Here is a 27,979-nt window from a genome sequence, read left to right as displayed (position 1 = left end):
ATTAACCAAGGAAACGCTACCAAATTTCAAATTTCCCGATTATGATGTTGATAAAATGAGAAAATCCGTCACTGATACCATCGATGATTTATTTCCGAAGTTACATGCCGCGTGGACTAAAAAAATACAATCAGAATCGATTCTCAGACACGATAATGATCCCGCCTGGCAGGGGCGGCATATCTCGCCAGGTATCGTTAATATAACGGAAGTTATCGCGATTTATCTTCACGCGGATGTTGTCGAGGGCAGCTACAATGTTGATTCATCAGAGTCAAATCAGGCGCAGCAGGGATTTATCTTGTATTCGTTTTCACCTAGCGCTTCTCCGGGTTATTTGATAATAAAGGAGCCGGTGAATCCGTTTTATCTGCGATGTCATAATCGATTGTTGTCAAGGATAAATTTCAAACTAACGGATCAGAAAGGAAATTTGCTTGATATACGCGGGGAAACGATAAGTATCAATCTGCTGGTAAGATCGTAAATCCATCTGCCAGGGAAAAACGGGCCAAAAAAATAAATAAAATCCAGGGAAATTTTCAAAATTAATATTTTTTTTAATTTTTGTTTTTTTTTGTTGTTTGCGGAAAATATTCAGGAAAATTCAAGAGTCTGCGATTTCCTTGGCCTTACCCTCATCGACAAGTTTTTTCAGCTGTCTGATGCGTGAACTTGTAATTTTTTTTGACTCGTATGCTTCTGATAAAATCAATCTAGCTTTTTCTACCAGCGTAGATAATTTAACAAAATCCTCGACTTGATCATCGCTGACTGTCGAAAGTGATTGATACATCGCGATTTGGATTTTCTTTATTAATTTGTATTCGGATGGTAGCGTGTATTTGTATTCGATTTTCCCTTGAACAATCGTCTCAAATTCGGATCGGATTTTATTCGCATCCAACTCCGAGGGAAGATTTATATTTTTTTTTCTCAGGTCATCGATAGCTTCGATAATATTGTTTATGGTTTGTTCATTCATGTTATATTAATTTTGTAATATTTAATTAATTTTCTTCGGATATTATCGGAATATAATAAAATTCGATCCACTCACCGAGATTATATGAAAATGTCGCGTTGATTATTTTTTCTGCCGCACGTTGCACCGAATATCTTGCAGCGGCGCTCATCGACGTGAATATAATTTCATTTGTTTCTCGATTTACTGATTTAACTGCCTTAGCTGGTCGCCGTATGCCACCGGCGTTACCAAATTTGGAATTTTCACTCTGCGTCACTGCGCGAAGGTTAGATATTTTGTTGTTAAGTTTATTTCCGTCAATGTGGTCGATAACAAGACCTATCTTGATAGGTCCTTTGTGACATTCAAATACAAACTTATGGTTGTAATACGCAATTCTTCTCTTTGCTGGACCGAAAGTAAATAACAGATAACCCGAATTATTTACATTACCAACATTTTTCTTCGTTTTGATATTTCTGACAACACCATCGGACGATGACTCGTAACCCTCGATAGTTGGATGAGATCTATACTCATGCGTGATTGTCATTGCAGGAATCGTCGATTTCATTTCCATTATATAATATTTATCTGTCTAAATCATAATTTGCCTTGAATCGATTAATGTAATCCTCTTCGCATGTTATCACCGAGGAAGATTTCTTTTTGTAATATCTGAGCAATTCCCGATAATTTTTCCCTCCACAGGATAAACACAATCGAGTCTTTCCTCGCGTGCCAACTTGGCAAACTAAACACCGTTGTGGTCCTTTACTGCCTCGTCGAATCGCATATATGTGAGCGCCACAATAATCACCTCTGCAGGATTTGTCGCATGATTTTGTTGATCCGATTGGTATCCACGAACATTTATTCATTATAATTTAAATATTTGTCTAAAATATAATAATGGATATTTTTGATCTTGATGAGGCAGAATATATCATACCTGAGGTCGATCGCGCCAAGAGAGAATTCCTCGATGATGGAGCGATTCATGTTTGGTCAACGTGGAAAACTAACGCTGTTGACGCTACGATGAATCTGGAACGGGCCAAGAAGATAATAGAGCACATAAAATTCGAACACAAGGAAGAACGATTTATCTTTGGGATAAAATTTATTGCACAAATGCCTGACGACACTTGGATTATTCGCGATAAACGAGATCCCGTGCGTGGCGATAAGAAAAACGTCGTTCTTGATAAAAATTCGAAGCCAGGATTATTATTGGGAATCGATGGTCCTTATTATGCTAGGGCGTACCCTTCTAGCGCTGTTGTTTATGGAATTTATCGGCTAAATAACAACCCGGATGTGAAAAATCTACCTGCGATGAAAGAATCGCCGATGATAAACTGCGTGGCTGAGCGTGTTATCGAGCATATGAAAAACGCTCGTCGCGGATCCGGATTGACTCAGTTGAGGTTGGATAAAATTAACTCATGGGCGAAGACAGTTGTTGATGGCGCATCGATTGACGATGTTGCTGTGTTGAGCAAGAAACTTAAATTTCCTATTACCGTGAAAACGCTATCGGGAGAAATATTATATTCGTCGCCGTATAGATCTCGAGGAGTTCCAATCGAGATTGTTGATCATAATTCACATGCGTGGTCGCAGTCGGTAATGATATTCCCGCGAGATCGCGCTGTTAAATTTTATCCCGTGGAAGGCGCAAAAGACAATTCCGATGCCATGTTCCGATATATCAAAATATTAGCAGCATCTGATCCAATATCGGTTTGGTTATTCTCGAGCGAAGAAAGATACGATCAATTTATATTGCCGCGCGGAGATATTTACCGTGATGAAAAATTACATGAATCTATGAAAAATATCGCGGTGAAATATTCGTCAAATCCTGATCAGTTATTAACGAACTGCTTTACTGTTCCGTCTGTTGCTGCTCACGCTGCCAGAGAAAGAAATTCGTGGAAACCTACGAGAAACGAATACCTCGCTGATATTCAACTTAGCTGTATCGAATACGGCCATGGCGGATTGTGGAATACCAAATATTATTTCTAAGATATGATATCCGTTGATATGAGCGCGTGCTATCCTGGAAGCTTCCTTGGATATGGCGATTGTGCGGATTATTTTGCTAAATTTGGCCATCCCACCAGCGAGATGACAAGGGTAGCAATTAACGGACCGTTACCTGATTTTGTCATGACGGGATTCGCTTATGTTACTTCATTCGAGTTTGCTGAAAATTTACATAAAATTTGTTATATTTGGTTTGGTCGGCATTTATCGCAGCGTCGTTGGGTCCCTATAGTGTTGTTGAGGTATATGCTGGATTCATCAATGTTAGTATCGTTGACGGTGAGTGAGGCGATTATATCATACAGGAAACAAACTGAAGTGTGGTTGCCGACGGATTGTGAAAACGCGAAAGATATCGGAAGAAAAATAATTGGCAAATTTACTCAAGGAGGATCCGTTGATCATAAACACCGACACGCTAGGTTGTTTATCAATGATGCTGAGATGGACTTTATTATAGCCGATACGGTATCGCGAGGGATATTCTGCAACAGAGAGAATATTATCATTGACGGAGTAAAGTTAGGTACCGTAATTAGTTACCTTGACGGAGAATCAGCGCAGTATACGCATTTGAGATCATCGATGCTCGCTTATGTGAGCATAAATTTACTGTCGATGATAAATAAATTTTCTGATATCGCGGTAAGGGTCGCAACGGACTCGTTTTATATCGATAAGAAATATCAGTATAGGCTGGATAATTTAATCGCCGATGGCTCTTGGGGAACTTGGAGGATAAAAAACGAGGATATCCTAGATTATTGTGAGGACGCTGATGTCGAAGATTGCGATAAATTTCATCGAGATAAATGCGAGGAAATATCGACGGCTGCATCCGCATTTGACCCGATTTCACGTAACAAATTCGTTTACATGAATGGTCCTGGTGGTAGTGGTAAAACAACGCGAGCGATAAATTTATTTGCGAAATCTGATATGATAGTCTTGACTCCAACTCACAGATTAGCGCGAGAAATAAGGCAACGCGACGTTGATTCTTGTACTTATCACAGTTATTTCAAATACAGCGGTGGATTATGGGATTCGGCTCGCATGGGAAATAAATATATCAACAGAATTATAATATTTGATGAAATTTGCACAGTAAATTTAGTTGTATTAAAATCGTTCCTAACCTGGCTGGAGGAGAAAAATACCGCCGTGATAATGTGCGGAGATCATGGCCAGCCTGATCCTATTGATGGCGAATCTCCACACGAATGGCTCAGGAATTTCGTTGACTATTATGAGGAAATCGACGCTGATTATAGATCCGATGATATTTTACTGACCGAATTCAAAAAAATAATTCGATTACAACCGAATAAAATTCAATGCGATGTGATGAGAAAAATAATCGACGAGACTCCGATGGATATTTTTCTAAATTTGTGGCGTCCAGATCATTTGATTGTTGCTAGCAGAAAAATTGTTCGTGATATTATTCAGGAAATGTTATTCAAGCTGCATTGCGAGAAATTTCCAACATTGCAGGTGCCGTTGTGTTACAGACCCGCTGATACCAGGAAACAAAATATCAGTGTTACTTTACCATGCAGAGAAGAAAAGATCTTGGTACTGAACGATATTATTCTTGTTGATATTAATCTTGTCAATGATGCGATAAACGCAGAAAGATCGCCATGGAAACTAGGATATGCAACAACGATACACTCGTCGCAGGGATTAACCGTGGATGGCCAAGTTTGGATCGTCGATGATAGAATTTCCTGGTCAAATTTAGTTTATTTAGCCGTGTCAAGAGTAAGAAAATTATCTCAGGTAGAATTCGGTTTCACATTAATGACGCTGGCGGTAGTTGAGTATCTTTCAGTATTATTTGTAATTCTTCCTTGGTAAATCCGCGTTGTGGCGCTAGCGAATCTAGGAAATAAATTGCTGGTCTCCCTGACGATCTTGTTACGGCTGATATTTTATGTGTCGTAACGCTCCAATTTGGATCGGTTGCTCTTTTTCTTCCTCCTTCGGCCTCGCCTTCTTTATATAAATACCTGACCGTGACGCTACCTAGCACAGGCGGAATTGTGGAATCTCGCTTTAGTGGTATATTCGATTTTGTAATTGCAATTGCGGGTTTCATTGCTATTGTTCGAGTTACTTCGTTATTTAGCGCGTTAATCACGTGAGGTAATCTTGTTACCCAATCATGAGATCGATTATCTTGAATAAATTCGCGCGCGTATTGGTATCCGAATAATCGTTCTGCAAGAGTTTTATTGAATCTCTCAACGATAGCCTGATTGTGATGAACACCTACAATACCGCGACGGATTTTAACATTATTCTTTTTCATCAGTGAAGTAACCGCACCGAGGAATTCTCGTCCTGGATCAACCTGAAGAAGCTTCGGCCATGTTAATGGAGATCGTGAATAAATTTCGCTAAACGCCTTAGCGATCTCCGTTGCTGTTTTATTCGATAACGGCTCGGCTTCCTTGTATCTGCTAGCGATATCAACAACCGTCAACACATACTTGTATGTGACTCCGTCGACGGTATCGTAAGGAAGAAACATTAAATCAGCCTGATGGACTTCATTAGGGACGCTGACAGAGAAACTCGCATACGGTATTCTCTTAGGCGGAGGAAGATAAATTTGCCAGACTGCCTGTTTCGATAGCCACGATTCAGCAACGGATTGTTTTACTTTTGCTGCCTTGGCGAGTTTGGCAATTGCTGATTTTCCTCGCCAGAATCCTCGCGGAGAATAATATATCTGCTCCATTATTATTTACCAGCACCGAATACTAATTTACCTTTCATTGCGCCTTTTATCAACCAAGTTGCCAATTTTTCTTTGAAACTTTTGTCAGGAATCGCGTCTATTGCATGAATTAGCCTAATATCAGCGAGATGTCTTTGTTGTAAATCCCCGCTACGATACGCAAGATCGTGATAGTAACACGCGTTATCGATGGCGTTTACTGGATCTTCGCCGGGATTTGGTTGATTATTATCATTGAGTCTTATATCAAGCCTCGTGCCGGGTCCGCAGTAATTGTATCCTGGCAGATGTTTTTCTCCGGGATATTTCGCCCAGGGCAGCCCAGGTAGATTTTTCATGGAGGCGGTAATGTCTCCTCCGGTTCTATTTTTTTTTTTACAAATTTGAATTTGCGTGTATTACAAACTTCGCATTCTCCTGCAATTGCGTTCCTGTTATTGCGTGTGACGATTTCGGTTGGATTTATCGTAGCTGTGCGCGTGCGACATTTAACACAATATAAATCCATATATTCTAGTAACATGAATGTAATTGATTTTTCCGCCACGAAGAAACGCGAGCAAGCGAAACACAACGCGGTATTACCGAATTCGATAAGGATGATAATTATTGGCCCGTCTGGTTCTGGAAAGACTCAATTGTTGCTAAATTTGATAATGCGATGGCTAAAATGGGATAAGTTGTATTTGGTTGCACCGTCCGTTGATGATCAGCGTTGTTATCAGGTACTAAAGGAATTCAGCGACAATACCGACGAAGGCACAATCGAATTCATCACAGACATCAATGAAACCCCATCCGTGGAAAATTTAGATGGCGATGTTAATAATCTTGTCGTATTCGATGATGTTATGCTGGATAAGCAAACTAATCCGGCTAGGATATTCTCGCGTGGCCGACACAAGAACACCGATGTGATTTACGTGACGCAGCGATATACGCAAATTCCAAAGGTAATTAGGGACAATTGTAATATCTTATCGGTGTTCAATGGCGTCGATACTCACACGTTGAGAAATATTCATCAGACTTGGTGCAACGGCGATATGGACATAAACAAATTTAAAAATTTCTTCAGCCGCGCTCAGGCAATACCGCATGGTTTCATCACGATTAATCTTCATGATCCACGTAGTAGATATCGAATCGGTCTCGATCAAATTTATTCATGAAAAGGCAGCCAAACTTTGCAAACTTCATCGATGGAATAAATTTCTCCTACCCCCCCCCAAAAATCGCTGTCCAAAATCAATGATTTTTGCACACAAAAATTGCAATCGGTGACGAATTTACGCAAATTAATTCTCGCAGGAAGGCTTATTTTTGAAATCTGAGGCTTCTACGGAGAAAGTTCTCGTAGGAAGGTTTATTTTGGTCTGGGGGTGTGGTCTGTAGAACTTCCCTGCTGCTCCATGTGCAGTAGACATGGACATCCCCCTTCCTAAATCTTCGCAAGCGAAGTCAAGCCAACAGCACATAGTGTCTTCATTAATTTTTATGTTTTAATCATTTTAACTGTAATGTAGCTATGTTCCATATTTAATAATATTAAAATAAATAAACAGTTTTCATGATTTCAAAGTATGCTTAATATCATGTACTCATATTTGTTTAGAGCTGAATTTTATTTAAATTATTTGCTTTACAGGTCAGGTATCAAAAGCCATTCTTATAGCTGGAGGAATTTCCATCCAACAAGACTGTCAGGGTAAAGGTAAGACATTAATCTGAAATAGATTTACTAAATCTATTTATTTATTTTAAAAATATTAATAACTATAATTTTATTAAGTAAACCTCTTTCACAAGGTGTCATAGGGTTGTGTTCATATTCAGTGACCATTGACACATTTTATTTTTAAGGAACTCTGTATGGATAGAATTAGTTGTGTTGAGTTTTTAGAATATACATTTTTCACCGTAACAGTACAGTGTGACCTCGCTATAGTGCGCTCCTTTATAACACAAATTCAGATATAACACGGTCATAGTGTGGCTCCTGAAATTTCATATACATGTATTTTTCTTGTGCACAAAAAATTCTTTCTTAAAAAGTATGGAATAAACTCATAGAAAGTTTGATATCATTTTGGGGAAGAGATCACATATGAATAATACAAGACAATCGGTTTAACGCCATTTTTCAGCAAAATATAGGCTATACATGGCAACCAGTATAATTGGTGGAGGAAGAACCTGGGAAAACTCCAGAAGGAACCACCGACCGATGAGAAGCTACTGGTAATCTTCAAGACAATTGTGGCTTGGCTCCTGAAATTTTATTTGTATTTTTCCTGTACACAAAAAGTATTTTTGTCTTCTTTAAAGTATGAAAAAATGCATAAAAAGTTTATTCTGGGATCGCGTAAGTCTTTGTCAATGTCACGAACTTGGATTGCTTTTCCTTATTGGCTGCAAAAATACCATGTGGCTTTTCTTTTTATTGGCAACATTGTTGGCTGTTTAAACATTTATATACAACCATTGGTTTGGAGTGCAGAAATTCAGAGGCCCCATGAAAGAAAGCTGCAAACTGCATATAAAATGCACTGAAATTTATCAATTGTTGCATAAACAGATTCTTTGTCCGTACTGACAAACCATCTTAACAGTGCATTGTTAAATCATAAGCCGCTTATCCTGACATCTAGCATGAGTTCTGTATGTTGTGAAATATGATCTTTTTTCTTGTTGGCATTTTTGGTAACAGAGATCAACCGGACAAGGCATTGTCTCATAATCTATCTTTCATTGGATTTTCAGCCGCTTGCTAGTAATTAATATATTTACAAAGACTACATTTGTATGTGGATGGTAAATAAAATTCCTATTCTTTTCACTCAGAATTAAATCCTTCAGAACACTCACATTTTCTGTATTAACCCCTGACATCATGACACCTGCGTCTCTATCGTCCATTGACCCTTTGTTAATTTTCAGATGCATGCATGGAATGCAGCATCATGCTGCTACCACAAATGTATTAAAAAAAATACATCTTACTTATTCAATAGGCATGGAGGGACAGTAACTAGAATAGTCCAAAGGACAGCCAATTCCTTTTTAAAATGTACCCAGATAAAATAGTTTGCTGAAATTTCAGAGGAAACAGATTACCTTTGAAGCACTGACTGTTGTGAAAATGTACTTAGCAAATAGAAAAAATACCAGTCTCAATCATGCAATACAATTATTTGATGTCGCTGCCACAATAAGAAATGGGCATTTGTTTGGTTCTCCAAAGCTGGCCTTTAGCAGTGACTTCAATAGTGCATGCACCCTTCATCAAAGAAAGCCGACTACAATCTTTCAATAACAGCAAAGAACTTTTCTTTAAAGGATGTCAGTACCAAACTTAAATAAAAGTGATGGAATCTGATGGATTTTTGCATTTTCCAACATGACTGGAACACATTAACTGTGCTGTGAAAGTTTACTTTTTGTTGGAAAAAAAGTTTATGCAGCGGCGACTTAAAATGCAAACTAACTTTTACCGACTTGGAACGTACTTTAAAGTAAATGTGCTTCGTCATTCATTATGTGATTGAACTTTTCTTCAAAGGAAGTCAGTACCAAACTTAAATAAAAGTGATGGAATCTGATGGATTTTTGCATTTTCCATCGTGACTGGAACACATTAACTGTGCTGTGAAAGTTTCCTTTTTGTAGGGAAAAAGTTTCTACTTATGAACGCTACCAATGGCAGCTTAAAATGCATACTAACTTTTACGACCTCGTGGAACGCGCTGAAAAGTAAATGTGCTTTGTCATTCTTTACATGATTGTGCTATGTTTTTCCACTGAATTCAGACCAATATGACCTGTTACAAAATTATTGAATATTTTAAAGCTCTGTGTGTGTGTGTCTATTTTCGATGGAATCACTTGTATTATGAATTCAATGTATATGATGAGGGTTGCGGGTGAGTACACAGTGTTGATACTCTATTCATGCTATACATTAGACATTTATATATAAACAGAATTCATGTATATAAACCAATTCATGGTTCTGTAAATAAAGTAAACTTATATATGTATTCTCTGTTTTCATTACAGGTGTATTTCTCATTTAATATGCATCAATTTATGATGGTAACTGTGGATGAAGCACGTATTTTACCTATACCCCACACCATTTTTTTGGGGTACATTTTCTTCAGCTAACTGACATGGTTACTTATAAAATGGTTCGGTCTATAACACGATCGGGTTCTATGCCTCCCAAATACTGTGTTGTAGCGGGGTCACACTGTATTGTTAACTATTTCTCCTCCTCTTCCTTTTTGATCTTGTTTAATATTGCAGCTCTTCATGAAATTGAAGATAATTGCCAGATTCTTATTGACTAATGTGAGAATAAAAATTCTTGACAGTTGGAATTACAGACATATGGTCATTACAGCTGGAGTTAGTTATTCTCTGAAGGCATCAATAGGCTGAGATGGCACAGAAATATTTCCTCAAATTACATCCATGACGAGATTGGGTGGACTTAAAAGTCCAGCACTGCTAGTTATGTTTTTCTTTTATGAAGAGTTTAAGTTTTCAAAAGCTTTAAAGATAATTCTTACTTTTATTAAGGTATTACCAAGCAACAAACAGTGTGTCATTGAATTTGTATCCATTTAATAATAAAATTAAGTTTGCAGGAAGGTTACTGGAGTTTTTAGCTACGGCCACAGTTTAACATCCCAGCAAAAGCATGATAGAAACGAGTCTAGAAATTTAGTTGAGTCTTTATCTTACAGCAGAATACCAAAACAAATTAATAATACTGACATACATGTCAAATAATGAAAATGAAAGGGCAAATTGTTATTAATATACAGGGTAGGATCAGGGGGGTTTCCAGGGTTTTTGGCCCACTCCACCCCAACTGCCCCCTCCCGAAACATATACACAGTCACTTGTCACTTAAAATTTGACAATAATTTTATTCTTGTGCATGTTTATTGGGTATTATGCACACTTTGAGTAAATAGACAAATAGATGCTTGCTTTAGTGCCCTTTCGAGGAAATTTGAGGCCCTTTTGAAATTTTGGAACACCCATCCCTCCAAACTTTACCGGATCTTGCCCTGAATAGAGTCATAGTCCTACACAATTTTGCCTGCTATAATACATGTTTGTAGTGAAATTATTTCTTCAATAAGTATAGGTCACAACCTATTTTTTACCATTTGACCTTTTAATTAAGTAACAATTTACATTGATATATACCTTAAGTATAAAATCTCAAGAGAAAGGCTATTAGCATATGTATTTGTAATTACTGACCTCTTGGTGCGGCAGAGAAAACATGGTGCCAATTATTGGATATAAAAACTATTGTAAGTAGTCAAAAGTTCATTATAAATAGCATGACATCCTCTTCCCATGTAACCCCAGCAAACCCCATTACCACATGTCTTAAGATATAGCAGATATGAACAATTTGTAACTAGGTCCGAATTTCAAATTCTTTTGCCTCTACTTTCATGAATTCTGATCAAAACATGTAATCTGATTGTAAATACGCTTCTGTACATTTAGTATGTCACAGATCTATTTTACACTGCCACAAATCATTAGATGGAATCTTTATTTAGAACTACAAATGCTTGTTTTGACAATATGCATTTACATACATTTGTCAGTTTTTGTGATAGCACAATTTTAATGGAGAACCATATATTTATTTCATGCTATCCTCTGAATCACTCTCTGATAAGTTCAGTATATAGGAAGTACTTGTGGTATCAGTTTGCTTTCTAGAACTAATTTTTTTTATTTCTTTTGATGTTTCGTAGATCCAGAGTTGAAGAAGCATGGATTTGTGGTCACAAGTCCAGGAAAATTGCCATGCAAAATGATAATTCACATGGCAGCCCAAAATAATGGAAAGGAATGGGAAGATATGACTGAAAAAGTTCTCCTCCATGCTGACAAGAGAAGATGCCAGTCCATCTCTTTTCCTGCCCTTGGCACAGGTTTGTAGAATTCACAGATTAAAAATATATGTCCACAAAATGAGATAGAGAAGGCTGCACAGATTTGCATGATGTTGTACCCAACCAAGCTACTTTCATGTCTATAGCTACATAAATATATTGCACTATATCACTTTAGTAAATAATTTCTCCCCACCTTTTTTTCCTTGTAATACTCATTGTTGATCTGAAATTGTATGATGGATAGTTGCAGAAAAGTATGTACATGCAGTTTTTGGAGGCTGTGTTTAGTGTAAATAGATAAATGTGCCTCAAAGTTACACTTCTGCTTTGGTCAAGTGTTTGAAACTATGTAGATGGAAAGACATAAAGAATATAATTAATTGTTGGCTTATATTTTAAGTCATGGCTCCAATTTTATATTGTTTTAACCACATTTGCTGCTTTGCTCAATAAGCTCTGCTTGATCACTGCTAATCATATAATGTCATCTTGAGTGAAATAAGAAATTCAATTGTATTATATGCATGCCATGTATGACTCCCATCACCAACTGAACATAACTTTACAAATAACTGTACATATTGTAACAACTGTTTGTAAGAGTTCTTTCGATCATAACACATTCTGGGTTTGCCTGGTACTGGCTTGAGGTGAAAAGAGGGTAGCCCTCCCAGGCTAAAACTTTTTAGCTAAAAAACTAATAGTTATCTTCCCACCTAGGTGGTAGTTAGAATGATCTCCCCTTAATCAGGGATTAGTGCCAATACCATGAATACTTAAGTACTACTTTCGTCTCATACAAGTAGCACACTCTATACAGAGACACCTTGCAAGTTATATGGTTGCAAGCATTTTGGAAGTTTTCTAACTTAAAGTAAGTTGGAAAAGTGTTATCTTTGAAGGGAAGTATAATCCATCTATAAATCTCCAACTTTTCTGTTCTTTCATTCTTCAGTGAGGTTTTGACTTTTCTGTGTCATCACTGTGCCATCCTCACACTCTTAGTTGCCCTTAGTACACACCTGCATGGGACGCAATTGCATGCCCTCATATTGCTATTGCTGAATCAAAAAAGGTCTAGTGTGTGATATAGAAAATTCATATAATATTGCTGTTAATTTCTGTTACAGTCAGATATATACAGGTAAGTTTTCTATATTTATCTTGTCTTAGTGTCTGCTTCATAGTTATATAAGTGATGCTGTCTGATTTTACCTGTATAGGCCATCATTTGGCCATTCCAACAGTTAACTTGTCTTATGATTGATTACGATTGATATTATAACATCCATTTCATAAATATCTATATTGACGCTACATTGCATTTTTTATGTGTATGTATGGTGTTTATAATTAAAAGCTATTTCGCTGTATAGTTAATGCAATGGTGAGTACATACATGCAGGGTTTCTATCCATAGTTTAGTCATAGCATCCACTTCATACTCTATGTGACACTGAAGTGATTTTGCTTGTATAAGCAGTCAGTTGGCTTTTCCCTACAGATAATATTATTAGAATTGATATTTTAGTATTCACTTTCATAAGTATTGATGGCATTGCTATGATACTCTACCTGTATGGGCAGCCACATGTGCCCTTTCTCGGGTTATTGTCATAATGTTTGGCTTTGCATGAAGTTCATAAAGCAGGATGTATGCAATGCTACACCTGCAGATATTAACCGCTGTATATTATCTTAAAGATTTAGACCAAGGACAAGAACAGACTGACAACCACTCTACATGTTTTGGTTACTCTCCTTATTAGTCTGTGAATACATATCAGACTTGTATATTATGGGCAGAAGTAAATGGGTGACAGTACAGGAGGTACTAAGTGGGAAGGTACAGAAACACATCATGAGGAATGATGACATCATCTGTTTTCATGCTTTTTGACACTGTATCACTTGCTGGAGCAGCAGGGAAGTTCTACAGACCAGACTGTCAGACCAAAATAAACCTTCCTACGAGAACTTTCTCCGTAGAAGCCTCAGAAAGCCAAAATAAGCCTTCCTATGAGAAATAATTTGCGTAAATTCACTCCCTGACTGCAATTTTTTGTGTACTAGTCAGTGATTTCAGACAATGATTTTAGGGGGGGGGGTGAAATGGAATTTGGCTGCTAATCCTAATTTTACCTCGCATTAAAACAATATAGTTGAAAATAAGATGAGTCCGAAAGCTAGTACAGTTGGAGAGCCTCATTCTGCCAGATTAGCGCGAGAGCAATTAGCGGCATTAAAGAAGCTTATCCCGACAAAACGATTATTTAAGGAAAATGTTCGTGGTTACGAAGATGCACAACATGGAATTGCCGAGGTATCATCGAAATGGTTGAAGCCAGTTACCGGAACAATCGAGCAGGTTGTATTTGGCGACGAAAAAGACCCGGATACGAAGAAAAGGGGAATTTTTCCTATGTTGAAAGGTATTGAGGAACAATCACGAACATTACCCGAGCGATTAGCAATAGCAGCAGCGGCGCAACAACTTGCAATTGATTCTGGAGCAGATAATAGAAAACCTGGAGGAGGAAAACCTGGAGGAGGAAAACCTGGAGGAGGAAAACCTGTAATGACAAAAGGGAAGTTTAATATCGAGAATTTAAGAGAAAATTTCACCGATGAGGGATGGGATATGATATCACGACCGCTCTCGGCACTGTATACCATAGATCAAATTGGCGATTTTGCAGAAAATTATTTTAGAGATCGAAATGAATATTTGACTGCAATAGGAAAAAAAAGATATGGAACTCGTGATAATTGGTACAACATGATATATAAAGTTTACTCGGGAAAAACATATGTGAGTATGAAAACGGATCCGCGTTACAGGAGATTTTTAGAAGCAGCAAGAGACACACAAAGATATAATAAGCAAGTAGCAGAAGAAAAAAAACAACTGGAGAAGGAAGAAAAAGCTAAAACACGAAGGAGAAAAGTAATACCACAGGAAGATATTCAACCAGAGGAAGAAGATATTCAACCAGAGGAATTAGGAGCTAGACCAAAAGAAAAAACTACACCTCAGAAAAAAGAAAGAAAATCAAGAAAGAAAAAAGATCAGAGTGATGAACCGATAGTTGTGCCCGAATATAAATCATCACCGGTTAGTAGTTCGTTTAAAATTAAACCTAGTATATCAGCGGATAATTATTTGGATAAGGACCAAATAAGTTTTATCAATGACGATGTTGCGAGAATTGTAATTGCTGCTGATGATTCTCCGGAAACTAAAAAAATATTTTTGAGAAAAGATATTGATGTTGATAAAGTCGAAGATATTGATTGGAAGGCGATAATTTATTTTGGTAGTTTAGGAAAACCAATAAAATATCAAGATGAAGATTTTTTAAATTTTTTATCGGATGTTGTTAAATACAAAGTAAAGAAGAAAGATAGTTTGCCACCTAAAAGTGATAGTCCTGAATCATTCTCCTTTGATCTTCGCCATCCCCCTCTCTCTCCTACATTATATCCAAGGGATCCTCCTACAATCCTCTGGGGCAGCATACCTCCAGAACCAACATCGACAAACTGGAAACCACAGGAACTTTCACCCCCAGAAAAACGGAGTATTCCGAAAGATGAGGCTTGGCCACTTGGTAGACGCGATACTCCACCAGAAATATATTCACCAAGGTCGTCTGATTCGCCAGTTCTATCGTCAGATGAATCAAACCCAAAAACGGGAAGTGGATATACCGTTTGCCCTGACAGCGTTGTCAACGATGTATCTCGCCTCGAAGTGTTAATCGGAGGAAAACGAGCTGGAAATAACTCCCGCGAAATAACCAACGAAGCCTCAGATATTTGTCAGCGGTTATTCCGCGGTGGCATCATCAATTCTCACATTTACAAGGAACTTGTCGATGAACTCATCGATTAAAACAACACAATTGAAATAACATGATTGTTCACAAACATCAGCGCAGACCTAAACAGGTCCGCATAGTAAACTCTAGATTGCCCGTGTACAAATATATACACGATAATGGATTCGGCGATATCATTGGAAGTCTCGTTACGCGAGTAATACCTAAAATCGGACCCACGATCAAGCAATTCGCGTCAAAAGCAATAGGAAAAATCGGCGAAACTGCCATTTCTGGTATCGGTAATTTGGCCAGTAAAGGCTTCAATACTGTCAAAAGTAAAATATTAAATTTAGTGCGCAAAAAACAACCCGTCAAATTACCTAGCACCAGAGAAATGCCGCCCGAAGTCAGTAAAGCCATAAACGACGCAGCAAATAAAAAAATAAATGATCTCGCAAAGGAAGTTGCTAAGACAAATCTAGCGCAGGAAGTTGCTAAGACAAATCTCGCAAATGAAGTTGCTAATACAAGTTTTATTTCAGGCAGTGGTCTTCGTTTTAGATGATATTCTTAATAATAAATGTTCGCACAAGTGTCAAATGAAGTGTTCGACATGGACGAGCCTGTAGGCAGAGACACATCCGTGCGAGATTTCCAGTATTTCTCGTATGACGCAGTTGACCCAAATACAAATAATCGCTTGGAAATTCAAGTTCACGATACAACAAGATATTTTCTTCCATCAGAGGCGTATATCGAGGTTGTTGGAAAAATTAAGAAAACCGATAATACCGACTATGGAGCAGATTTAAAGGTCGGATTTGTCAACAACGGCATCATGGCATTATTCAAGAGCGCCACTTACATGATCGATGGAAGAGAGATCGAATCAATTACCGACAATGTTGATATAGCAACAACGATAATAGGACTAGCGAGATACTCGGATGATTTTACCAGATCAGCCGGTCCTAGTATGATGTTCGCCAAAGATAATTCTAATAACGCTGATCATGTTCAGTTTAATACCGGCATACCGCAAAATGCCGCTGCTAATGCCGCCGCCACCAACGTTGATGTAATGCTTGGTATCAATGATAATTACAACCTTGGATTTGCCACGAGAAGAGCTATGTTGACTGGCGGTGAACGAATATTTTCCTGTGCAATTCCGCTATCTCACATTTTTGGATTTTGCAGACATTTCAGAAAAGTTATTTACGGAGCAAAACACACGATAACTTTCGTTCGAGACGCTGCTGGCAGTGACAAAGCTATCTGGAGAGACGCTGTTACTGTTGTTGATGCAGGTAAGGTATTACTAATTAAATTTACCTTGTGGATGCCAGCGATAGTTCCATCGATACTCGAGGAAGAAAAATTATTATCATTCATGAATCAAGGTGGAAAATCCGTTATGTCTTGGTTGACAACGATGACAGACTCCTGCGATGTTAATATCAACGGAATATTCACCTGGCGAATTGCGTCACAACAAGGCTCTTCGGCACCTAGGCATATCTTCGTTGCTCTTCAAGCCGCAAACAGATACGATCAACTTCACAGTCATATGATATTCGATAAATTCGCGGCAACAAACGTTTCATTGAGAATAAACGGCCAGCAAGAACCATCAGAGGAAATAGCCATCGATTTTGCCTCCAATTCGACTGCCCGCGCGTATCATCGATTGCTAAGTTTCATGGGTCGCGATCAAAATATCGATACTGGATTGCAAATATCACAACTAGATTTTAATAAATTTTATCCTATCTATTACTTTTCCCTGGAGCATCTCGATTTGGTAAAACAATCCGTTGTTGATATTCATTTCAAAGCTAGAATTAACACAGCCGGAGCAGCAAGAGCCATCGCGGTGATTCTCGGTGATAGAACAATGATCTTGGAGGGAATCAGCGGCAGAATGAGAGTCATCGATGCTCCTGTCGAGAACATGTGACAAATTCCAAATTTAGATTAAGCGGTTATTAATATGCCATACGAACACGTCAGTGTAACTCTGACCCCGGGTCAGATGAAAAAACTCCAAACAGCGATATCAAAGCGATGCGGTATGAAATTAACACTGAAAAACGATCAGATTCACGGTGGACCTAACAAACTGTCGCTAACTAGAGGTCAACGTGAACGATTTACCAAGGCCAAATCAGCAAATTCCGGTGTTCATGTGAGCCTTTCTATAGGCGCCATCAGAGACATGGTCAAAACAGGCGGATTTCTTCCTCTATTGGGGTTAGTGAAAATGGCTCTTCCGATGATTGGAAAGACACTAGGATTAGGCGCGCTCACAGGTATAGGTTCTGAATTAGGCTCCACAGTAATGCGAAAAGTTACCGGAGGGAGATACAGTAAAAAAAAGGGGAACGGCCTTTATCTAAGACGCCCCCCATACGGATCCGGCCTAAGATTAGCACGGCCTATTCAAATTTAGATTTACTTAGCGAAGCAAGGAAAAAAAAAATAAAATTTTTCAGAGGCGTATTTATGCGAGATCAACTACCAGAAAAACCAAACCCTACCGAGACGGGAATAATAAATCTCGATAAAAATACCGGCCCTGGAACACACTGGGTTGCCTACGCGATTAATCCTCGTGAAGTTGTTTACTTTGACTCGTATGGATTAGCACCGCCAAATGAATTTATCAATTACGTGTCAAAACTAAATCTTCCGGTTTGGTATTCGACACTTCCAACGCAGACATTAGCTGATCCACCAATATGCGGTCCAGAGTCAATTAATATTCTTGACGCAATTTCAAAATCATCCGGTCCGTATCATAAAATTGTATTTGAATATGTCATAGATAAATATCATGGTTGATATTTACGGTAGATTTATCTACAGGAAGGAAAAGGCAGAAGTGACTGACGTCGATCTATCAAAGTTCGCAACCAAGAGCGATATTAACAATCTTCTATCGCTGTCAGAGGTGGACCCTGGCGAAGTTGCTGTTTTTCAAAATACCGAAGGGCGATTACAAACCAGCAATGTCAAAATAACTGATATAATCAAGCGAGAAGAATATAATGATCATATCAGTCAATTTACTCGTCAATCAGAATTAGTGTTGAAATTTATCTCTGATATTACTGATTTACTAACGATATTACCACTAAAGGCCAATATCGCGGATGTGGAAAAATCCGACAAAGAGCTATCAGCGGCGATGCTTCTGAAGGCTGATAAAGCATTACACGACGATCTTCAGGAAAGAATGACAAAAAGATTTACCAAGCTAACTAACGATCTTAAAAAACTAGACGATACATCAAAAAATCTCAGTAAAAAACTCGACGAGGATATAAAAAAATTCATCGAAACTTCCTCAATTACACACAGCAATCTCATCGAGAAAACAAGAAAAATAAACGAAGATATTGCCCAAATCAACAGAGAGATTGAATCGGCACGTGCATTAATATTTCAAAAAGCCGATAGAACATCACACAGTGATCTTACCGAGAAAGTAAAATCCATCAACGAGGAAATTACCAAAATAAATACCGCGATGGGTCAGAAAATCGATAGAACATCACATAACGATCTCAGCGAAAAAACAAAGAAAATAAACGAAGATATCGCCCAAATCAACAAAGATATTGAATCGGCACGTGCATTAATATTTCAAAAAGCCGATAGAACATCACACAGCGACCTCAGCGAGAAAATAAAATCCATCAACGATGATATCGCCAAAATCAACAAAGATATTGAATCGGTTAGTGGGGCGAATCAAGGTGCCAACGGCGATATCACCGAGAAAATAAAATCCATCAACGAAGATATCGCCCAAATCAACAGAGAGATTGAATCGGTACGCGCATTAATATTTCAAAAAGCCGATAGAACATCACACAGCGATCTTACCGAGAAAACAAGAAAAATCGACGAGGAAATTATTAAAATATCCGAGGAAACCTCCGTGGTACGAGAATTAGCGAATAAAAAAGTCGATACATCAGTGTACGACGGAGAAATTCAAAATATCAACGCAAAACTTCTCGACGCAACTACAAAAATTAGTGATATTAACTTAGAAATGTCATCGTTGGATATTCCAAAATTATCACGTATTTTGATGCCAAATCAGGTAGAAACAAAAAATCTTCCCTGTTATGTACCATTTGTGTTGAAGAAACAAAATATTACCTGGACACCCGATAATGATTCTTTTAACTTTACCGTGCCAATTCAGGGTGTATATCGAGTATATATTATTTCGAAGTCAATAAAATTTAACGTGACGGCCGATAATCATGAAATTTATGAATACTATCCTGGATTTTTCCTTATTTCCATAGATGAAAATAACATCGTAAATTTCACGCTAGAACCACAAGACAGAACTACCATGGGACCGGTTATATATTTTGTAATTTTCGAATATTTATCGGATTGGGAAGAAACTGCCTATACAGAAAATCCCGAACCGGTCGCAGTTGCCGAGGAAGAGGTGGAAACTGTAGTTGTCAAGATAGGAAATCCCAAACCATTGGATACGTAAATCCCGAACCATTTGAATATGAAAATCGACTTACCAAGAATTGACTAGATAAATAACTAATAAATGACCGCATCGGATTACCGTTACAATCAGGCGCGATCATGGCAGGATTCGATAAAAAAAACTCTAGACGAATACCAAACAAAAATAAAAAAATATCAACGTAGATTAGTTATCATTGACGTTGCTGTGTACACGGTATCTGCGGTAGTCGCTGGTGCTGGAATAATTTTATCCGCGGTAACAACAATCGCGCCAATCGTTGCAACGATAATAATCTCGTCGACAACAACAATCGCTGGTGTTCTCAATATCGTAGCGAAAAAAATCTCCTCGTGCACGAGTGAGAAATTATCGTTGTACAAAAACAAACTAACCAAGATCAACGACGCGTATTCGAAATTATCATCGCTGCTTTCGGAGAGTCTCAACGACGGCGTTATCTCCGATCTAGAATTTTCTGCAATGATCGGTATTTACTCGGAGATTGAACAAATGAATATTAATAATGTCCGAGCTAGCCCAGATCGTGACAAACACGACACCGCTGACAACGACGCTAATATCGTTAAGCTCAACCAAACCTGAATTTAGCATTAATTTTCCAACACCAATTAGCGTCAAGGAAATTGCGTTAACACAATTGCGTGTCTACAACAGCTGGCCTAATGTTAGATCGAAATCATTTGGTAAATTATCATCGAATAATTCGCTTGTTTTTGCCAACAAAAACAAACCCGATGGAACACCTGATTGGATCGTCGTTGGCATACCAACAGGCAGTTACGAAATTGATCAAATAGATAAGGAATTTACCAGTAGAATATCAAATATAACCGGCGATGCTACTCCGGGAATAAAAATATCTGCGCACGAACCAACGTTGTCATCGATGATAGAAGTGAAATCGCCGTACATGGTAGATATTTACCAATCATCTATTAGGACCATATTAGGTTGGCCTGAAATCGCACCTCTAGCAAAACCAAAAAAATCAGATTTTATTATTCCAGGTTGGTACGAGGAAGCTCCTCCAGAGCTACCGGAACCAAAAAAAGAAGATTTTACCACCGACGAAGGATGGTATGGAGATATCAAACACAAACCTCTGATCGATAGCGCCATCAACCTCATGAATAACCACAAAATTAACCTGGTAATATTCGCTTTTACTTTTATTAACGAAAGAATTCTCTCGTGGTTGCCTCTTCCTAAAATTCCCCCCGGTGTGAAAATCTTCGACGCTACCCACATTTACAGGATAATAGCCCCCATAGATGGTATCTTGGTAAGAAGAACCCTCGACGAATTTATTCAAGAACATAAATTACAATTAAATTTATTGCGGGAATCCTTTCATGAATGCATCTTAAATAAATCAGGCTCATGTAGCGAAATTATCAAACGCGTGAAGATTTTAAATCAACTCGCGAATGATGTTGAATATTATCATAGAATGTTTATTCAGGCGATAGTCGACGATATATCAATTGCCGATTATGTTCTTCCTATTAGCAAATTCGAGTTGATCAGAAATTCAGGAGAAAAACAAAAATTCATGAGAGTATTTGGATTAACCGAGGAAAAGCTACCAAATTTCAAATTTCCTGATTATGACGTTGATAAAATGAGAAAATCTGTTACTGATACCATCGATGATTTATTTCCGAAGTTACATGCCGCGTTGACTAAAAAAGTACAATCGGAATTGATTCTCAAACACAATAACGATCCCGCCGGGCAAGGGCGGCATATCTCGCCAGGTATCGTTAATATAACGGAAGTTATCGCGATTTATCTTCACGCGGATGTTGTCGAGGGCAGCTACAATGTTGATTCATCAATGTCAAATCAGGCGCAACAGGGATTTATCTTGTATTCGTTTTCACCTAGCGCTTCTCCGGGTTATTTGATAATAAAGGAGCCGGTGAATCCGTTTTACCTGCGATGTCATAATCGATTATTGTCGAGGATAAATTTCAAACTGACGGATCAGAAAGGAAATTTGCTTGATATCCGCGGGGAAACTGTTAGTATCAATCTGCTGGTAAAATCGTAAATCCCTCCTTCAGGGAAAACAGGCCAAAAAAAATAAATAAAATCCAGGGAATTTTTTTAAAATTAATAATTTTTGGTTTTTTTTGTTGTTTGCGGAATTTCTTCAGGAGGATATTTCCTTGGCCTTGTTCTCATCGACAAGCTTTTTCAGTTGTCTGATGCGCGAGCTTGTAATTTTTCTTGATTCGTATGCTTCTGATAAAATCAATCTAGCTTTTTCTACCAGCGTAGATAATTTAACAAAATCCTCAATTTGATCATCGCTGACTGTTGCAAGCGATTGATACATCGCGATTTGGATCTTTTTTATTAATTTGTATTCGGATGGTAGCGTGTATTTGTATTCGAGTTTTCCTTGAATGATTGTTTCGAATTCGGATCGGATTTTACTCGTGTCCAACTCTGATGGAAGATTTATTTTTTTCTTCAGGTCATCGATGGCTTCGATGATGTTATTTATATTTTCTTCGTCCATTATATAATCTGTAATATTCAATTATTCTTCGTCGCTTTCCGAATCGAATATTATTGGTATATAAGAAAATTCGATCCACTCATCAAATTTGTAGGAAAATGCTGCGCTAGTTATTCCCTTTGCCACTCGTTGCACCGATGCTGGATTAATATTATAATATTTTGCAGCGGCGCTCATTGATTCGAATATCATCTCCTTGCACGTTTCCTGATTTATCGATTTGACGGCCTTGGCATATTTCGGATGTTTGCCGGTATTGCCATATATACAATTTTCACTCGGAGTTATCGCTCGAAGGTTAGATAATTTGTTATTAAGTTTATCTCCGTCGATATGGTCAATGACCAAATTATTCTTGATGAGTCCATGGAAACACTCGAATATAAATCTGTGAGAAAGATAATTTATACCTCTTCTCCCACTATTACTGAAGTTACATATCAAATAACCAGAATTGCAAATATTACCAACATTTTTCTTTGTTTTGATGTTTCTGACAATACCATCTGATGATGACTCGTATCCCTTGATCGTAGGATGAGATCTAAACTCGTGTGTGATTTTCATTGCAGGAATCGTTGATTTCATTTCCATTATATAATAATTATCTGTCTAAATCATAATTTGCCTTGAATCGATTAATATAATCCTCTTCGCAGGTTATCACCGAGGAAGATTTCTTTTTGTAATATCTGAGCAATTCCCGATAATTCTTTCCTCCGCAGGATAAACACAATCGAGTCTTTCCTCGAGTGCCAACTTGACAAACTAAGCACCGCTGTGGTCCTTTACTGCCTCGTCGAATCGCATATATGTGAGCGCCACAATAATCGCCTCTGCAGGATTTGTCGCATGATTTTGTTGATCCGATTGGTATCCATTTGCACTGCATATTATAATTTAAATATTTGTCTAAAATATAATAATGGATATTTTTGATCTTGATGAGGCAGAATATATCATTCCTGAGGTTGATCGTGCCAAGAGAGAATTCCTTGATGATGGGGGGATTCATGTTTGGTCGACATGGAAAACTAACGCTGTTGATGCTACGATGAATCTGGAACGGGCCAAGAAGATAATCGAGCATATAAAATCCGAACACAAGGAAGAACGATTTATCTTCGGAATAAAATTTATCGCACAAATGCCTGACGACACTTGGATTATTCGCGATAAACGAGATCCCGTGCGTGGCGGTAAGAAAAACGTCGTTCTTGATAAAAATTCGAAGCCAGGATTATTATTGGGAATTGACGGTCCTTATTATGCTAGGGCGTATCCATCTAGCGCTGTTGTCTATGGAATTTATCGGCTGAATAACAATCCGGATGTGAAAAATCTACCTGCGATGAAAGAATCGCCGATGATAAACTGCGTGGCTGAGCGCGTTATCGAGCATATGAAAAATGCTCGTCGTGGATCCGGATTGACTCAGTTGAGGTTGAATAAAATTAACGCGTGGGCAAAGACGGTTGTCGATGGTGCATCGATTGACGATGTTGCTGTGTTGAGCAAGAAACTTAAATTTCCTATCACGGTGAAAACGCTATCGGGAGAAATATTATATTCGTCGCCGTATAGATCTCGAGGAGTACCAATCGAAATTGTTGATCATAATTCACATGCGTGGTCGCAGTCGGTAATGATATTTCCGCGGAATCGTGCTGTTAAATTTTATCCTGTGGATGGCGCAAAAGACAATTCCGATGCCATGTTCCGATATATCAAAATATTAGCCGCGTCTGATCCGATATCAGTTTGGTTATTCTCGAGCGAAGAAAAATACGATCAATTTATATTGCCGCGCGGAGATATTTACCGAGATGAAAAATTGCATGAATCGATGAGAAATATCGCGGTGAAATATTCGTCAAATCCCGATCAGTTATTAACGAATTGTTTTACTGTTCCATCTGTTGCTGCTCACGCTGCCAGAGAAAGAAATTCGTGGAAACCTACAAGGAATGAATTTCTCACTGATATTCAACTTAGTTGTATCGAATACGGCCATGGCGGATTGTGGAATACCAAGTATTATTTCGAAGACATGATATCCGTTGATATGAGCGCGTGCTATCCTGGAAGTTTCCTTGGATATGGCGATTGTGCGGATTATTTTGCTAAATTTGGCCATCCCACCAGCGAGATGACAAGAGTGGCAATTAACGGACCGTTGCCTGATTTTGTCATGACCGGATTCGCTTATGTAACTTCATTCGAGTTTGCTGAAAATTTACATAAAATTTGTTATATTTGGTTTGGTCGGCATTTATCGCAGCGTCATTGGGTCCCTATAGTGTTGTTGAGGTATATGCTGGATTCATCAATGTTAGTATCGTTGACGGTTAGCGAGGCGATTATATCATACAGGAAACAAACTGAAGTGTGGTTGCCGACGGATTGTGAAAACGCGAAAGATATTGGAAGAAAAATAATTGGCAAATTTACTCAAGGAGGATCCGTTGATCATAAACACCGACACGCTAGATTGTTTATCAACGATGCCGAGATGGACTTTATTATTGCCGATACAGTATCGCGAGGAATATTCTGCAATAGAGAGAATATTATCATTGACGGAGTAAAGTTAGGTACCGTAATTAGCTACCTTGATGGAGAATCAGCGCAATATACACATTTGCGATCGTCGATGCTTGCTTATGTAAGCATAAATTTGCTATCGATGATAAATAAATTTTCTGATATCGCGGTAAGGGTCGCGACGGATTCGTTCTATATCGATAAGAAATATCAGTATAGGCTGGAGAATTTAATCTCCGATGGCTCTTGGGGCACTTGGAGGATAAAAAACGAGGATATCCTAGATTATTGTGAGGACGGTGATGTCGAAGATTGCGATAAATTTCATCGAGATAAATTTGAGGAAATATCGACGGCTGCATCCGCATTTGATCCAATTTCACGTAACAAATTCGTTTACATGAATGGTCCTGGTGGTAGCGGTAAAACAACACGAGCGATAAATTTATTTGCGAAATCTGATATGATAGTGTTGACTCCAACTCACAGATTAGCGCGAGAAATAAGGCAACGCGGCGTTGATTCTTGTACTTATCACAGTTATTTCAAATACAGCGGTGGATTATGGGATTCGGCTCGTATGGGAAATAAATATATCAACAGAATTATAATATTTGATGAAATTTGCACAGTAAATTCAGTTGTATTAAAATCGTTTCTGATCTGGCTGGAGGGAAAAAATACCGCCGTGGTAATGTGCGGAGATCATGGCCAGCCTGATCCGATTGATGGTGAATCTCCTCACGAATGGCTCAGGAATTTTGTTGACTATTATGAGGAAATCGACGCCGATTATAGATCCGATGATATTTTACTGACTGAATTTAAGAAAATAATTCGATTACAACCGAATAAAATTCAATGCGATGTGATGAGAAGAATAATCGACGAGACTCCGATGGATATTTTTCTAAATTTGTGGCGTCCCGATCATTTGATCGTTGCTAGTAGGAAAATTGTTCGCGATGTTATTCAGGATATGTTATTCAAGCTTCATTGCGAGAAATTTCCAACATTGCAGGTGCCGTTGTGTTACAGGCCCGCTGATACCAGGAAACAAAATATCAGTGTTACTTTACCCTGCGGAGAGGAAAAGATCTTGGTCTTGAACGATATTATTCTTGTTGATATTAATCTTGTTAATGACGCGATAAATGCAGAAAAATCACCGTGGAAACTAGGATATGCAACAACGATACATTCATCGCAGGGATTAACCGTGGATGGTAAAGTTTGGATCGTCGATGATAGAATTTCCTGGTCAAATTTAGTGTATTTAGCCGTGTCAAGAGTAAGAAAATTATCTCAGTTAGGTAGAATTCGGTTTCACATTAATGACGCTGGCGGTAGTTGAGTATCTTTCGGTATTATTTGTAATTCCTCCTTGGTAAATCCGCGTTGTGGCGCTAGCGAATCTAGGAAATAAATTGCTGGTCTTCCCGATGATCTTGTTACGGCTGATATTTTGTGTGTTGTTACGCTCCAGTTTGGATCGGTTGCTCTTTTTCTGCCTCCCTCGGCCTCGCCTTCTTTATATAAATACCTGACCGTGACGCTACCTAGCACAGGCGGAATTGTGGAATCTCGCTTTAGGGGTATATTTGTTTTTGTAATTGCAATTGCGGGTTTCATTGCTATTGTTCTCGTTGTCTCGTTATTTAGTGCGTTAATCACATGAGGCAACCTCGATACCCAATCATGAGATCGATTATCTTGAATAAATTCACGCGCGTACTGATATCCGAATAATCGTTCTGCGAGCGTTTTGTTGAATCTCTCAACGATAGCTTGATTGTGATGAACACCTACAATACCGCGACGGATTTTAACATTATTCTTTTTCATCAATGTAGTAACCGCACCAAGAAATTCTCGACCTGGATCAACCTGGAGAAGCTTCGGCCATGTTAATGGAGATCGTGAATAAATTTCGCTAAATGCCTTAGCGATCTCCGTTGCTGTTTTATTCGATAACGGTTCCGCTTCCTTGTATCTGCTAGCAATATCAACAACCGTCAACACATACTTGTATGTGACTCCGTCGACGGTATCGTAAGGAAGAAACATTAAATCAGCCTGATGAACTTCATTAGGGACACTGACGGAGAAACTCGCATATGATATTTTCTTAGGCGGGGGAAGATAAATTTGCCAGACTGCCTGTTTCGATAACCACGATTCAGCAACGGACTGTTTTACTTTAGCGGCTTTAGCGAGTTTGGCAATTGCTGATTTTCCTCGCCAGAATCCTCGCGGAGAATAATATATCTGCTCCATTATTATTTACCAGCACCGAATACTAATTTACCTTTCATCGCGCCTTTTATCAACTAAGTTGCCAATTTTTCTTTGAAACTTTTGTCAGGAATTGCGTCTATTGCATGAATTAGCCTAATATCAGCGAGATGTCTTTGTTGTAAATCCCCGCTACGATACGCAAGATCGTGATAGTAACACGCGTTATCGATGGCGTTTACTGGATCTTCGCCGGGATTTGGTTGATTATTATCATTGAGTCTTATATCAAGCCTCGTGCCGGGTCCGCAGTAATTGTATCCTGGCAGATGTTTTTCTCCGGGGTATTTTGCCCAGGGCAGCCCAGGTAGATTTTTCATGGAGGCGGCAATGTCTCCTCCGATTTTTCTACCTTTTTTTTTACAAATTTGAATTTGCGTGTTTTGCAAATTGCACATTCTCCTGCAATTGCGTTCCTGTTGTTGCGTGTGATGATTTCGGTTGGATTTATCGTAGCTGTGCGAGTGCGACACTTAACACAATATAGATCCATGTATTCTAGTAACATGAATGTAATTGATTTTTCGGCTATTAAGAAACGCGAGCAA

At 38.4% G+C, this 27,979-nt stretch overlaps 1 protein-coding gene across 2 annotated transcripts in view; it reads left to right on the top strand.

The window, feature by feature from the left end:
- LOC149794962 (protein mono-ADP-ribosyltransferase PARP14-like) overlaps positions 1-27,979 on the top strand; it is a 156,499-nt gene that overhangs the window by 86,453 nt on the left and 42,067 nt on the right. For both annotated transcript variants that reach the window (XM_089964622.1, XM_089964621.1), the window contains exons 14-15: positions 7,420-7,485; positions 11,564-11,743. In XM_089964622.1, coding sequence (XP_089820748.1) covers positions 7,420-7,485; positions 11,564-11,743 — 246 coding nt within the window. The remainder of the gene's footprint in view (positions 1-7,419; positions 7,486-11,563; positions 11,744-27,979) is intronic.

Source organism: Sinohyriopsis cumingii, chromosome 7 (assembly GCF_028554795.1).
Source record: "Sinohyriopsis cumingii isolate HCF-2022 chromosome 7, ASM2855479v2, whole genome shotgun sequence".
NCBI lineage: Eukaryota > Metazoa > Mollusca > Bivalvia > Unionida > Unionidae > Sinohyriopsis > Sinohyriopsis cumingii.
The sequence above is the reverse complement of the archived record's forward strand: the minus strand, read 5'-3'. Positions and strand labels throughout refer to the sequence as shown.